We start from the raw sequence: 16839 nt of genomic DNA on the forward strand, positions 1-16839 counted from the left end.
TTCTAGTTATCTAATGCTGTGTAACAAATTACTTAAAACTTAATGACTTAAAACATCAACCATTTTATATTTCATAATTTGGGGGTGAGATCAGGAATTTTGGCAGGGCTCAGCTAGGCAATTCTGCTCTATGAGTTGTTGACTGTGGACATTCAATGGTATTGAGCAAGTGGACGGACTAGTATGTAAGGTCGAAGACAGCTTCACTCACATGTCTGATGTCTTGGTCGAATGGCTGGAAGGTTGGGCTCAGCTGGAACTGTTAAGTGGAATGCTTACATGACAACTCAGGTATCCACAAAGAGTAAGTGTTCTAAGAAGCCTGGATGGAAACTGCAAGGCTTCTTATGTCCTTGACTTAGAAGTGCTAGAACATGACTCTCACTGCATTCTATTGGTCAATCAAGTCACTAGGGCCAGCCCAGAGTCAAGAGGAAGGGAATTAGGCCGGCCCGTGGCTCACTCGGTAGAGTGCGGTGCTGATAACACCAAGGCCACGGGTTCGGATCCTATATACGGATGGCCGGTTTGCTCACTGGCTGAGCGTGGTGCTGACAACACCAAGCCAAGGGTTGAGATCCCCTTACCGGTCATCTTTTAAAAAAAAAAAAAAAAAAAAAAAAAAAAGAGGAAGGGAATTAGACTCCACCTGTCAATGGGGGAGTAGCAAAGAAATTGCAGTCAACTTTATCTACCCCTACTAGATCCACTTTCTGAGATATCTAACAGAATTTTCCAGAGCACTTTAACCTAAATTATTTGAGTAAAAAAACTTTCAAAAATCAAGTGTAATGCTATCACTGGAAATGCTAACCATAGCCACTACTACCCACATTCAGAGTACTGAATATCTTACATTTGCTCCTTTAGATGTACTCCCGCTCCTCCTTCATCCTGCTCTCTGCCCTTAGAATCTGACCTATTTAGAAAATGGGGAGTCTCCTCTACAGCCCTACCACCCTGAATGCACCCGATCGTGTCTGATCTTGGAAGCTAAGCAGGGTCGGGCCTGGTTAGTACTTGGATGGGAGAAAATGGGGACTCCCAGCAGGAGATCTCCCTTTTTGTGTGGAAATTATATTTAGAGGGGCTGGCCTGTGGCTCACTTGGGAGAGTGTGGTGTTGATAACACCAAGGCCACGAGTTCAGATCCCATATAGGGATGGCCGTTTAGCTCAATGGGTGACCATGGTGCTGACACCACCAAGTCAAGGGTTAAGATCCCCTTACCGGTCATCTTTAAAAAAAAAAAAAAAAGAAATTGTATTTAGAAATTGTGATCTGGATCTTAGTTGTACTAATGAGATATTACTACTGGGGTTTATTTGCTTCCAGACTCTTTAAAGAACAAAACTAAGAAATACATATCTTTTTTTCCCCCAAGACTAGTCAAGTGCAATAGTGAGAAATATGTATTTTTAAAATCCATGAGTTTATATTGAAATTTCCAATTCACATATAATAATACAGGATTTTTTCTCCTAATTTTTTTTGATTTATGTTTGAATCTTTCTTCTCTTTTACTAAAAAGTCTTGGTTCTTAAAAAATATTAACATATTACATATTTCTTTCTCCTACAATCAATAGACATAAAATAATTTCAAGATTACAATCAATGTAGAGATTAATATCTAGAATGTACAAGAAACTCAAACAGCTCGATAGCATAAAAACAAACAATTCAGTCAAAAAATGGACAATGAGCTGAATAGACATTTCTCAAAAGAAGACTGACAAATGGCTGACAGGTATATGAAAAAATGCTCAACTTCACTAATCATAAGGGAAACACAAATCAAAACGACAATGATATATCTCATTTCAGTTAGAATGGCAATTGTCAAAAAGACAAAATAACAGATGCTGGTGAGGAGGCAAAGAAAAGGGAACACATACATTGTTGGTGGGAATGTAAATTAGTACAGCCATTATGGAAAACAGTATGGAGGTTCCTCAAAAAACTAAAAACAATGCTCTCCCTCGTCCACCGCTGCCGCCTCCTTCTTCTGCCGCTCCTGGTGGTTCTTGTGCGCTCGTTCGGTGCGGATCTGGTACGTCTTTTGTGAAGCGGCAGTTGAGGAGACTCCGGCGCTCGCCATGGCCGACGAAAAGCCCAAGGAAGGAGTCAAGACTGAGAACAACGATCATATTAATTTGAAGGTGGCGGGGCAGGATGGTTCTGTGGTGCAGTTTAAGATTAAGAGGCATACACCACTTAGTAAACTAATGAAAGCCTATTGTGAACGACAGGGTTTATCAATGAGGCAGATCAGATTCCGATTTGACGGGCAGCCAATCAATGAAACAGACACACCTGCACAGTTGGAAATGGAGGATGAAGATACAATTGATGTGTTCCAGCAGCAGACAGGAGGTGTCTACTAGAAAGGGAACCTGCTACTTTACTCCAGAACTCTCTTCTTGCAGACCAAGAATACATTCTCAATTAGAAAACTGCAGTTTGGTTCCATCACATCCTGACTACTACAGTATAATTTTTGCTATTCTTTCATTTTCCCCTTCCCTGTTCCTTTATTGTACATAAAGTAACTGGTGTATGTGCACAAACATATTGCATTTTTTTTTTTAACTAAATGGCCAATGGTATGTTTTGATTGACATCAAGTGGAGATGGGATGGGAAAAAATACTGGTTCTGTGAAAATACCCCCTTTCTCCATTAGCGGCATGCTCATTCAGCTCTTATCTTTATATTCCAGTAAGTTATTTTGCTCTCACTGTTTTAACAAAAAAACCCACAACAACATAAAAATCCTTAAATACCTTGTTCGATTGGAAAATTTTAATGTTTTTCATTTATCATTGTAAAACCAAGGACAATTTTATAACTTTTTTGTACGTAGCTGTTACATGTAGGGCAATCTGTCTTTAAGTAGGGGTAAATTACTCTTAAAAAATGAATCCTAGATAGTTTTCCCTTCAAGTCAAGCGTCTTGTTGTTTAAATAAACTTCTTGTTTAAAAAAAAAAAAAAAAAAACTAAAAACAAAACTGCCATATGATCCAGCAATCCCACTGATTGGTATATATCCAAAGGAAAGTAAATCGTATATCAAAGAGATATTTGCACTCTCATGTTTATTGCAGCACTATTCATAATAGCCAAGATATGGAATCAGCCTAAATGTCCATCAAAAGATGGATGGATAAAGAAAATGTGATATATATATATATATATATATATACGTAATGGAATACTATTGAGCTATTAAAAAGAATAAAATCCTGTCATTCCTGGTAATACGGGTGAACTTGAAGAACGTCACGTAAAGGAACAGAAAGCTAAATAATGCATATTTTTACTCATACATGGAAGGTAATAAAGTTGATCACATAGAAGTAGAGAATAGAGAGGTAGAAAGTGGTTACCAGAGGCTGGAAAAGGTGAGAGGTTCGTTAACAGACACAAAAGTACAGCTAGATAGGAAAAATAATATCTAGTGTACTACAGCACTGTAGGGTGACTATAATTAACAATTTATTGTATACATTCAGTTAGCTAAAAGAGAGCATTTTGAATATTTCCAACATAAACAAATGATAAATGAGGTAACTGGGGGAAAAATCAGTGGTTGCCAAAGTTTCAGGGGAGGAGAGAGAAGGAGGGATGAATAGGTGGTGGACAGATGATTTTTAGGGCAGTGAAACTATTTTGTATGATACCATAATGGTGAATATGTGACATTATGCATTTGGCAAAACCCACGAAACTATACAACACAAAGAGGAAAACAAAGTAAAACTGAGTTAATAACAGTATATCAATATTGATTCATAATTGTAACAAATGTGCTACAATAATATTAATAATAAAAAAATTACTATGAACAATAGAAATAAAACTAGCATATGAGGTACAAGATTCCTTTGAGGTTCTCTTTATCTTTAGAATATATCATAATGATGTACAGTCAGAGTATTCGTTCAAATGTCACTTGAGGGCCAGTCCGTGGCTCACTCGGGAGAGTGCGGTGCTGATAACACCAAGGCCACGGGTTCGGATCCTGCATAGGGATGGCTGTTTAGCTGACTGGCTGAGCATGGTGCTGACAACACCAAGCCAAGAGTTGAGATCCCCTTACCAATCATCTTAAAAAAAAAAAAGTCACTTGAAATAGTTATTTTCTCTGTGTGGTTATGTAGATATATATTTAACATATAGTAAGTTTAATTTTTTCAATGTACTTTTTTTTTGTTTGTTTAGAATTTTATTTTATTTTTTGGCAGTTGGCCACTATGCCTGTGTGGGGATCTGAACCCTTGACTTCGGTGTTATAACACCACATCTTTTAAAGCTTTTATTTATTTAATTATTTTCAGTGTGAAGTATTTAAGAGAATACCAGTAAAACGAGTGACTTTGTAAGAACTTCAATACAAGGTCACTTTTTTCTGGAAGATCATTTTTTGGGGGGGAAACCCTTAGTTTTGTTTGTTTGTTTGTTTTTGGAGTATATGTACTATGTTCTCAATAAATATTTTTTGATAAATACCACTATTATGCACCCGTGCTGAAAACCAATGTTTAATCAACTGCTAAGTTCTATTGATTATTATCTACTAAAAATTCTAAAATCTATCCCCTCCCCATACCTACCACCTCTTTCAGATCCTCATTTCCTCTGGTCTGGATCACCGCAACAGCATCTCAAAATCGTCTTTTTCAAGGCCAATAGATTTTACTAATGCAAATCAGATCATGACCACCCCAAGCTCAAAATCTTTGACACCTCGGTCATTGAAAGGTAAATTCCAAACTGTTTGAGATTTACTTGGCATATCTATGGCCCTTCACGGTCTGATCCCTGCCCACTGTCTAGCCTCACGTCCCACTTCCAGCAACAATGGACGCCTTGTCGTTGCCTTCTACTTCTTCCCAGTCTCCTCTACCTGCAATAAATATCCGCCAGTCTAACTTCCTTCAAAAGCGAAGCTGGATGGGGGAGAACGTAAGAAGCCAGTACTCTCCCGGAGCATATTCTCCAACATGGCGGCCTTTTAGAAAGTTTAAAAGTACCTAATGAGTTGATATGACAGTTGTGAAGACTAAAACGGAAAAACCAGAGGAAACCGGTAGGGATCATGATCGGGAGACACTAGGTATAAAGTAGCTCAGGAAGGTGGCTTGTTTTACTTCTCATCAATCAATGGTGCAGGTCGCGTTCCTGAGGCTAGATCTGGCGGCAGCTCCGGTTCCTGCAGGTTCTGTAAAACAATTCAAGTATTCTGTCCTCTAGAAAGCTGTACTCTCACCGATCCTACTACATCAGTAGCTGTTTTCTATACGTCTGTCATCCCGGAAAGCGTCTGAAGGCAGGGAACAAGCTAATTCGTCGTCATCAAGCCAGAATCCAGCACTCTGTCCAGCACGCAGCTGACACTCAATAGAACTTATAAAGGAACAAAAAAATGACAGGCTTCTCAGAGTTTACTTTCCCTTTCACTACAGAGCTTTTCCCAGACGCTGCTCCAACCCCTGCTCAGGTCCCGCCCCTTCCGCAGTGGAGCCCCGCCCTGTCCCCGTCCCCTCCACCGTCTGCCCCACCCCTCTCCCTTAAGAGCCGCAGAAGACTACGGGATTTGGCGCCAACCGTGTTTTTTTTTTTTCCTTTCCAAAGGCGGGAACTACTTATGTGCGACGAGACGTTCTTTGCGTCTGATCTGACTGGTCCTGGACGCTCAGGCCCGCCTCCGCGTCCCGATTGCGCATTGGTATTGGTGGAGATGCCGGGGACCTCGGTGTCCAGAGAGGAACCCGGCTGTCTTGGGCCAGGGAGGGCGGGTAAGTTGCTGTGGGGTCCCAGGGCGCTCGGGGCTGCTGGGGAAGAGGCTGCATAGCGCGGTAGTGTCCCGAGCGGAGGCCAGAGGCGTCGGAGGCCAGAGAGTCGGAGGGAGTTCACCTGGAGCGGCGAAATCGGCCGGGGAAGGGCAGCGCCTGACGTCCGAGGGCTGCAGGTAGCCACGTTCCCGTTGTCCCTGAGTACAGCTTCTGTGCATGTAATCTGCGTCCCTCGAGAGGGTCCGGGAGGGGGCTGGGGACGATCCTACGTAGGAATTAGCATTTCGATCACTCGTCCTCCAGAAAGACTATCTCGCCTTGGAGTATATATTCTTGAAAGCTTTCGGATGGGTTTCTCTGGAGAAATGGGTTTCCCTGAGTGCCAGCAGGTCATTGGTGTTGGTTGTTTTCGAAACTAGCATGCCGAGAGTCAAGAAGTTGTTTGTCTTGACCGCTACAACCGCCTACAACCATCTCTGGCACATAATAGGCCCTAAATCCAATGCGAATGTAGAATTCGCAGACCCTCAGGATTTGTGTGCTTCAGGGATTAAGTTGTCTGATTTTTCGGCTCTTCCCCCCTGGTCATTTTCCATTCTCCACAGCTCCAGCCCCAAACCTTTCGCCTCCGCTCAAGGCCCTTCCCCCATCTCCCTCAGCGCCTCTTTGATTGGAGGGACACAAGAGGCCTTCAGGGCAAGAATTTTCTCATTCCCCCCCACCTCCCAGTGATCTTCTGGCGTCTTCTGTCGTTTTACAACAAGAGATGACCCCCTTTAAAAAAAATACTTATACTCTAATGAATATTGTGAATTATGGTCATCTAGCTTTAGAGACAGACCTGGGGTCTAACTCCAGCTCCGCCACTTACCAGCTATCTGCCATATCTGTTTCCTCATCTGTAAAATGGGGAAAAGAATAGTATGAACCTCATAGGGCTTTGGGGAGGATTTAAAGTAAGTTAAGTATGTAGAGCATTTAGGTCAGTGCCTGGAATATAGTAAGTGTGCAATACATAGTAGCTTTTGTTAGTATATGCCCCTCACATCATCTTCTGGGATCTTGCTATGTTATCCTTTCCCATGAGCCTGAAAATACAAACTCTCTCTCTCTCTGGCTTTTTCCTGTTTTTATCTACAAATGCTTGTTTCTTTCTCTCAATTTAAAAAAACAAAACTTCCTTCAGACTGCATTTTAAGACATTGTCTTATCACGAAAGACAAAGTGGTTCTCTCATCTGCTTGGCTTTCACATCTGAATCCACTGGAATTGTTCCTCAAAAGATTCTGTGAATAAGTGAGCTTGCAACTCTTTTTAATCATTGTGGTTCTCCACTTTTTAAATTTTGCCTCTACACTTTTCACAGGTGCAATGCTCCTGTCAGCAACTTTCGTCATATATTGAGATCCTTAAATGGGGTAAGGTGTGATCAAGTATGAAAAGTCCCTCTTCCTAAGAGATTCTTTCTTTATTTTTTTTTTTTAAAGATGACTGGTAAGGGGATCTCAACCCTTGGCTTGGTGTTGTCAGCACCACGCTCAGCCAGTGAGCAAACCGGCCATCCCTATATAGGATCCGAACCCGTGGCCTTGGTGTTATCAGCACCGCACTCTACCGAGTGAGCCACGGGCCGGCCCTTCCTAAGAGATTCTGATACATACTTCTTCCTCCTCTCCCTTCTCCCTTTCTTTCTAGGTGAATCACTGGCTTTTGTGACTTGTTTTTTTTTTAAATAAAAAGATACTGATAAGGGGATCTTAACCCTTGACTTGGTGTTGTCAGCACCATGCTCTCTGAAGTGAGCTAACTGTCCATCCCTATATAGGGATCCGAACCCATGGCCTTGGTGTTATCAGCACCACACTCTCCCAAGTGAGCCATGGGCCGGCCCTGGCTTTTGTGATTTTAAGAGTGTAAAATCAACTATTACCAAGGTGCTGATGAGTCCGAAATCATACCTACTGTGTCTTCTCTTCTGTGCAACATACTATTTCCAGCTTTCTGTTAGACATCTTCATCTGAATTTCGTATAGATAATTCAGCATGTCTTCTTTGGTTCTCCATTGTAGTTAAATGCATGACTATACATCTTGTTATCAGAGTTAGAAACTTTGTAGTCCTCTTTAACTAATTGGGAATTTCATTAGTTCAACGAATATTTACTTACCAACCTTCCAGGCCCTGTGCTGAGAGCTGGGGATATAGTGGTGAACAGAACAGAGATGGTCCTGGTCTTCATGGAGCTTAGAGTCCAGTGGGTGAGATGGACGTTTCTCCAGGAACCCTACAAAAATGTAATCATGAATTGAGAAAAGAGGTCATGTAGGGAAAGGACACAATGGCATAAGAATATATAGCATAGGGCCTTGACCTAGTCGGGTGAGAAGATGGCCAGGGGAGGCTTAACATTACTCAAGCCAGAGTATCAAAGAAAAGTGAATACAGAATATTGAGGAAAGATCACTCCCTGCTGAAGTTGTGCAGTGGGAGGGAACAAATAGCATGTTCAAGGAGCTGAAAGAAGGCTTATATGATCAGAGTAAAGACTGCTAGAGAATGAGGGAGAATGATCCAAACTAACAGCAGTGGAGTAGGCAGAGGTCAGTCATGCAGGGCTTTTTAAGAAGGATTGTGACAAAATTTGCTTTTTATCCCAAGATCAGCAGGAAGCACTGAAGAGTTTTAAGCAGAGGAGGGTTTGCACTTTGCATTTGCATTTTGAAGACAATTTAGACTGTGGTGTGAAGAACAATTTGAAATGGGGAAGAGTGGATATTTGAGTACAGTTTCTATTGAATCTTGTTGCTTCTACCATAAATATCTCTGATCTGTTCCTTGTCTGTATTTCCACCACTAATAACTTAGAGTGACCCCTTATCATCTCCTTACTGTTTTTGTTTGTTTGTTTTTGGTAGCTGGCAGGTATAGGGAACAGAACTCTTTTTTTTTTTTTTTTTTTTGTAAAAGAGCACCACACTCTCCCAGGTAAGCCACGGGCCAGCCCTGGGATCGGAACTCTTGGCCTTGGTTAGAGTTAGCAAGTGCTCTTTATTAGCACTCTTCATTAGCACTGTGCTCTAATCAAGTGAGCTAACCAGCTAGTCCTCCTATACTGTTTGGTAGGGTAGCCTTTTAATCTCTTTTGCCACTTAGAATTTCCATACTCTTGCTAGAGTTAAATTTCTGAAATGCAAATTTAGAAATCATGATTAAAAAACTTTCAAAAACCTGCAGTCCCCTGTACCAGCCAGCCACCAAACAAAACAAAAACAAAAGAACCCACACCTTCAGTGGTTCCCGCATTCCCTACTGGATGAAATTTAAGTATCTTAATTGTGTAATACATCCCTCGACTTTCTAAAACCTCATTTCTTACATTCTAATCTTGCCTTTACATATTCTGATCTGTGGGTATTCACATCCAGACTTACTCGTGAATTCATAGGTAGATGTGGGGAGATGGTGTCAGGAATGTGTTTGAAAACAAGCCCAATTTAATTGAAACGTGGGATTTTGAAAACCTTGGGATAATGAATAATGGGGCTAGAAAGGTAGGTGCCAATGTATATTCAAAGTAAAGAGTTTGGATTTTATTCATTAGATATTGGGAAGTAATGGAAGGTTTTGGATCAGGAAGTGATATGAGCAGGATTGCTGTGGACAAACTAACCCAGTGGTTGTGTGTACATGTATCTGGAATGGGGAGATATTAAGGTATCTATAGTTGGGGCCTGAAACCAATGAAATGGCAAGAATGGGGATAAGTGGGAGAAACAATGCAGAGATAGCATTAGTAGGTTACTAGACAATATTAGTGCTTCTCCAAGAAGTAGAAATGTCAGGAGATGAGTAGGTGTTGATGGAAAGAAGATTTCTATTTGTTTTGGACTTGGTGAGTTTGTACTTATAGGAATGTGTTTATTAACTTTAGCATCTTATTGCTGACTGCTGGTTTGTGTTTCAGTACAAGCGTTCCTAATTTTCAAGCATTCAGAGGAGGTGGCAGGGGAGTCTATACCTTTTGTGGGAGTACTAGCTCTTTATCCCTTACCTTCTAGTTTTTGCCAACAACCATTTAACTCAAAGAGATAATTTGTGCTTGCATGGTTGTAGAAAATAATATATTGAAGTATAGGAATTCATACCCTTGGAAAGTAATGAACTACATTTTTATAAGTGCCCAATAGGAATTTATAGCTAGTTACATGTTATTGAGATTGTAATAACCACAGCTCTGTGAAATCCTTTAGTTGTGGGTTTGTCATGGTAGATGAGACTAAGTAGGCTATGAGCTTTAGTTAATGGACTTAGACATGTATTTTGGTTGGTTTGGTCTTTTTTGGCTGATTTTCTTGTTATTCAGCAAGCATTTATTTTTATGTATGTGTATTGGGTATTGGGAATACAGAGATTTATAAAACTTGATCCCTGTCTTCAGGTTGCTCATGGTTTAACTCTGGTGTCCAATACGGTATCATCTAGCTACATCTGACTATTTAACTTGAATTAAAATTTAAAAATTAGTTCCTCATTGTGGTAGGCCAAATAATGGCTCCTCAAAGATGCCCGTGTCCTAATCCCTGGTACCTGTGACTATGTCACATTACATGGCTAAAGGGACTTTACAGATGTGATTAAGTTAGATTTTTAAATGGGGAGAATAGCCTAGATTATCCAGGTGGTCCCAATGTACTCACAATGATTCTTATAATAGGGAGGCAGGGGCCAAAGCAGAGAGAAGCAGAGAGAGAAGCAAATCTGACTGTGGAAGCAGAGGTCAGAGAAGAAAGAAGGTGGTATGCTGTTGGCTTTGAAGGTAGAGTAAGAAGCCGCCAGCTAAGGAATGTAGACAGCTTCTAGAAGCTGGAAAGGCAAAGAACAGATTCTTCTTTACAACTCTCAGAAAGAATGCAGTCCTGCTGACATCTTGACATCTTGATTTTAGACCAGTGAGACTTCTTTTTTTTTGGCGGCTGTCCAGAAGACCAGTGAGATATCTGACCTCCGGAATTATAAGATAATTAATTTGTGTTAAGCCACTAAGTTGGTGGTCATTTGTTAGAGCAGCAATAGGAAACTTATACTGCAGTCTCACTATGCATATTTCGTGTATCAATAGCTACATGTGGCTCTAGTAGCTACCATATTGGACAGCTCAGATAATAGGACATTTTTGTCATCACAGAAAGTTTGGTTGGACTGCACTGGTCTAAAATAGTCCATAGTTCTCAAAACATCATCTGGGCACTTTCTAGAAACAAAAATCCTCAAGCCTCACTCTAGACCTACTGAATCAAAAACTTTGGGGATGGGGCCCATCAGTCTTATGCTCTAACTCCTCCAGGTGTTTCTGATGCATGCTATAGCCTAAGATCAACTGATTAAGAAACCAAATGATTGCAATAGATGTTGTTAATGCAATAAGAACATGTTCAGTCTCTTTCCCTGCTGCTACTGAGTCACATGGAGGTTTGGTTGTGTTCAAGATTCAGCTTTACCTATAACCCACCACCATGGCCAAGGAAGAAATTGCTGCTGGAGGTGTAATGGATGTTTTGTTGTTGTTGTTGTTGTCATTGTTATTCTTTTACTTTGCATTTATTTAATTTCTAGGTGATGGATATTTTCACGTTTATTGTACTTTTTAAATTTTATTTTTATGGGGCCGGCCCGTGGCTCACTCGGGAGAGTGTGGTGCTGATAACGCCAAGGCCACGAATTTGGATCCCATATAGGGATGGCCGGTTAGCTCACCGGGTGAGCATGGTGCTGACAATACCAAGTCAAGCGTTAAGATCCCCTTACCGGTCATCTTTAAAAAATAAATAAATAAATAAAAAATAAATTTTATTTTTATTTTTTATTTTTATTGAATCATAATTGATTATACATATTTTGGAGGTGCAACATTGACATATGTTGATCAAATCAATATTACTTGCATATATATTGTTACAAATCATACTTATTCTTTATGCCCCTTGTCCAATCTCTCCCCGTCTCCATCCCTCCTCCCACCTCTGATAACCCTAGATTTCTTCTCTCCTTCTGAAAGAGTGATGGTTACTCTGTTGGTTTGTTGCATAGGTGATCTGTCCAATACTGAGTGGTGTGTTCAGGTCTCCCAATATTATTGAAGGGCATATACTTCTTCTGTCTCTCTGGAATAGGCTTTGTGGAGAGAGACATCCTCTTCTTTTCTGTGGTCTCTGCTAGTGACTCTCCTTGTATCAGTGCACTCCAGTGGCTGCCAGACCATCTGCACAGTGTTTGTGGTGTCTAGCCTCTTTCATGGCAGCTGTGGTTATTGTGGTGTCTGTGGTAGGCCACCCATGTGGAGGTGATGTTTTTGGCATTGCTCCTTACCTAGTTGCTGGTGGCTCCTGACTCCATGCCTCAGGACCCCAGGTGGGCCCCAGGGTGTTGGCGGTGTGCCTGATTGTGGGAGGGTCCGCTCACTGCCTCCATACCTTAGGATCCTGGGCAGGCCCCTTGGCGCTGGCAGTGTGCCTGGTTGTGGGAGGAGGGTTGTAATGGATATTAATATTACTTTACAAGAGATTCTGAAGGAATGCTCATCCACAATGGCCTAGCATGTGGAATTCAACAAAGTTGACAAAGCCTTAGACAAGTGCCAAGCCCATCTTTGTGTGTTTGCATACAACTGTGATGGGCCTGTGTGTGTCAAGTTGGTGTAGGCCCATTGTGCTGAACACCAAATCAACCTAATTAAGATGGATGACAGCTAGAAAGTAGGGGAATGGATAGGCCTCTGTAAAATTGACAGAGGGAAAAACTCTTGTGAAGTGGTTGGTTGCAGTTGTATAGTAGTTAAGGACTGTGGCAATGAATCTCAGGCCAAGGATATCATTGAAAAATACTTCAAATGTAAGAAAAGACCAAATAAAAAATTTGCTTTTGGAAAAAACAAAATGAAATGTGTTTAGTGTGTTGACAGAATAAAGGAATGAGGATTCACTATGTCTGTAGGAAAGAGTCTTTTCTTTCATGGTTGCTGTGTTTGGGAAGGAGATGAGCATTCCAGTAGGAAACAGTGAGCAAAGCAAGATATGGTGGAAGTGAAGTATATGGCATATATCAAGAACTGCGAGTACAGACATTTTTACTCTAATATGATACATGCATTCTTGAAGAACCTTTAGTTCTGCAAAATCACTTATCAAAACAGGATTTATGGGAAGAATAGGGATAAGATACTGAAAACCTATCAACTTTTATTACTAGAGTACAAACAGGCACAGTTTTATTTACTTTTTTTTTTTTTTGGCAGCTGGCCAGTATGGGGATCCAAACCCTTGACCTTGGTGTTATCAGCACCATGCTCTGACCGACTGAGCTAACTGGAGAGCCCAACAGTTGTAATTAAAATATTGGCACTGTTAAACAGACATGTTAAATTTTTTTTAAGTACCAGTTGCTGGTCAGTACTTAAATTTCTAGTAAATAAATATCTCGGTATAGGTCTTTCTCTCAAGAAAAAAGAAAAAATGAAGGTAGCTTACTGGAAGGAAGAATAAGGAGGAATGAAGCTGCTGAGTTACGGAGACAAGGACAGAAGGCCATAAACATCAGAGGTTGTAGGCACTTGCACATTTTATGTGGAATAGTGTGGTAGCAGACTGGATGGCTCTGTCTCATTGCCTTTTGTTTGTTTGTTTTTGTTTTTTGTTGTATTTTGTTTTTTTGCACCAAGATTGAAGAAAACCATGCTTAAGCCCTTGCAAGACAAAAGCCTGTGGCTGTTCTGAGGCAGGAGGAAGAAAGGAAATTGATGGACATTTTAGGTTAAGGGCATCCCATGCAAGACTAGATTCCTGTAGTTTTTGCTGTATTCAGCTGTGCTGGTGTGCCTGGCATTTTGCTGCTGTTAGTTAATGGTGTAAAATTTTAACATCCTGGGTAGAATCCTGTCTGGACCAACATAATTTCTGCATTATGCTGATATTTCCCTGTTTCTCAATAATGTATGAGATAATTTGCATTATATAAACGTGGTAATATAGAATCTGTTGTATGGCTTAGTGGCATAGGTGAGGGGAGCAGTATGAGATAGGAAATTAGTGGTAGACATTTCTAGAAAGGCCTTGAATTCTGTGCTAGGGAAGCTTACTTAACTCAATTATATTCTGGTTAACTCCTGAAGGTTTTTTTTAACTGGGAGTGAAACACAGGCTAGAGGGGCTGGCCCGTGGCTCACTCGGGAGAGTGCGGTGTTGAGAACACCAAGGCCCCGGGTTCGGATCCCATATAGGGATGGCCGGTTAGCTCGCTGGCTGAGCGTGGTGCTGACAACATCAAGTCAAGGGTTAAGATCCCCTTACCCGTCATCTTTTAAAAAAAAAAAAAAAGAAAAAGAAACACAGGCTAGACATAAACAAGATTAATTTTGGCCTCAGCGTGGAAAATAAGAGGAAAAAGATTTTGGTAGTATGAAAACTAAGAGACTTTTATAATATTTGAGAAATAATCACATCTGAAACTGGAACAATGGCTGTGAGTGGAAAGGAGACATTCAATTGGAGAGAAATTTAAAAATAAAATTACTTAGAATTTGTGACTACTTGAAAGTGAGTGTGGGGTTAAAGAAGGAGTCAGAGATAGTGGAAGCTTCTAGCTTCGGAGTGAATTGAGGCAGGAAAAGATGTTTATACTTCCCATATCCAGGCATTTACCCTATTTGCCTTCTTCCATTACTCTGCCTCATACAAATTTTTTTTTTTTATTCTCACTGTCCTCATCCTGGGTTAATTTTGAAGTCTTATCATATGGATTGTTAGAATGGCCTCCGTCCCAGTTTCTTTTCCCACACTTTTGTGTAATTCATTCCACACATTTAACTTCTTATTGATGTTATCCATACATAGTAGAGAGAGAGAGGGCTTTGGTCTCTTCTTTGTTGTAAGAGCACTAATGTGATCATGAAGGCTGGGACCCCATGACCTGATCACCTCCCAAAGGTTGCGCCTTCTAATACCATCACTTTCAAGATTAGGATTTCAACATAGGAATTTGGGAGGGGGATGGGACACAGAAATTCCAACAATAGCAATGTTATACTTCAATAAAAAGTTTAGTTTTTCTTCATCAAAACAAAAAATGTCCTGATTCTCCTATGCCCTTTGCATTTCAGTTTGAATGTTATGGTAGGCTTGTTAAGTTTGGTTGGAATTGCACTGAATATGTAGGTAAATTTGGGGAGAATTGCCAGCTTTCATATTGAGTCTTCCCATATATGATTGAGGTAATTTGTCATTTATTTAGATCAGGGGTCTGTTGCCTGTGTTTGTAAATAAATGTTTTTTTGGAACACAGCCACAACTATTTGTTTATATATTGTCTATCACTGCTTTCGAGCTACAGTTTCTGTAGTTGTGAAAGACCAGATGTCCAGGAAGCCATCTGGCTCTTAAGAAGAGGAGGTTTTCAAATCTCTGATTTAGGTCTTTTATTATTTTCTTCATATTGTCTTGCATATTTTGTATTAGAGTAATCCTATGTACTTTATAGTTTTATTGTATTTTTTTTTTTAAGGCTAGTCAAGTGAATCAGTGAGAATGGAGAAGGAACAAAGAAATCTGTAACTGGTTGTGATCAATCAGTTGTGAACACCACTCCACTTGGACCTGCCTAAATAATACCTCTTGATGAATTATTATTTTTACTTACTTAATTTATTTTTTGATGGCTGTCTGGTACGGGGATCTGAACCCTTGACCATGGTGTTATAGCACTGCACTTTAACCAACTGAGCTAACTGGCCAGTCACTAGTATATAGGAAAGATATTGCTTTTTGAGCATTGCTATTATATTCAGCAACTTTACCAAACTCGTACTAGTTCTAATAATTTGTAGATTTTCTACATAGGTGATCATGGTATGAATAATGTCAGCTTTGTTTTTTCCTTTCCAGTTCTTTTCAGTTTCTTCCTTTCCATTTCATGTCTTACTGTTTTTTTTCAAATAGAAGCAAGCTTAACCTTAAAGGAAATGCTTCTATGGTTTCACGATCATGCATGATGTTTAACGTGAGGGTTTTTTTTTTTTAGTAGAAACATTTCCTTTATCAGTTTAAGGAAGGTATGTTATACTTTTGTAAACTCAAATTTTTTTCTTCTCTAGTCTGCTAACGTGACAAAATATGCTAATTTTTTAATTGATAGATTATTACAACAATTTTAGATTTATAGAAAAATGGAGAAGTACGGAGAATCCCCCCCCCAATTTTTCACTATTAACATCTTATATTACATTAATGTAGTATGGTACATTTCTTATTATAATTGATGAACCAACATTGATACATTATTCTTAACTAAAGTTTATATTTATTCACATTTCCTTTGTTTTTTTACCTAATGTCCATCCTTTTTATGTTCCAGGATATCATTTTATATTTAGTTGTCATATCTTCTTAGACCACTCTTGAGCATGTCACTTTCTCACTTTCTTTGTTTTTGATGTACTTGACAATTTCGAGGAGTTTTGGTTGGGTATATTGTAGGATACCCATATGCTAGAATTTGTCTGATGTTTTTCTCATGATTAGACTGGAGTTTTGGGTTTGGGGGAAGAATATCACAGAGGTATAGTACCAATTTCATCACATCAAGAGTACACACTGGGGGGCTACTCACTCAGTTGGTTGGAGTGTAGTGCTGATGACACTAAGATCCAGAGTTTGATCCCTGCACTGGCCAGCCACCAAAGAAAAAAAAAAAAAAGAGTACATACTGTCAACATGTTTTATGACTGTTAATGTTGACCTTGATCACCTGGCTCAAGTAGTGTTTGTCAGTGTTTTTCATTGTAAAGTTACTCTTTTTTTTTCCCCCTGATACTGTAATCTGAAAGTCTCTCACTCCTTTAGAGTGGAGTATCTGTGTAATTTATTTGAAATTCTTCTGCATGGAGGATTTGTCTTTTCTCCCATGTTTACTAATTTACTTGTATCAGTAAGTACTCATATTTATTTCATACTTTGGGTTATAATCCAATACTATTTTATTTTATTTTATTTAT

The 16839-nt window shown here is 39.9% G+C and overlaps 1 protein-coding gene and 1 pseudogene across 1 annotated transcript; both read left to right on the plus strand.

Annotated features, from left to right (window-relative positions):
• Window positions 1-1978: 1978 nt before the first annotated feature.
• On the plus strand, window positions 1979-2571 carry LOC134378108 (small ubiquitin-related modifier 2). The gene has a single exon (XM_063097079.1). It carries the CDS (start codon window positions 2099-2101, stop codon window positions 2384-2386), a length of 288 nt encoding a protein of 95 aa, XP_062953149.1. The 5' UTR covers window positions 1979-2098; the 3' UTR covers window positions 2387-2571.
• Window positions 2572-11311: 8740 nt separating this feature from the next.
• Window positions 11312-12745, plus strand: LOC134378167 (small ribosomal subunit protein eS12-like; annotated as a pseudogene).
• Window positions 12746-16839: the final 4094 nt, after the last annotated feature.

This window comes from Cynocephalus volans, chromosome 5 (assembly GCF_027409185.1).
Source record: "Cynocephalus volans isolate mCynVol1 chromosome 5, mCynVol1.pri, whole genome shotgun sequence".
Lineage (NCBI taxonomy): Eukaryota > Metazoa > Chordata > Mammalia > Dermoptera > Cynocephalidae > Cynocephalus > Cynocephalus volans.

Excerpts from the sequence above, each read along its gene's own strand:
- LOC134378108 (XM_063097079.1), top strand. The coding sequence starts at position 2,099 with ATGGCCGACGAAAAGCCCAAGGAAGGAGTCAAGACTGAGAACAACGAT.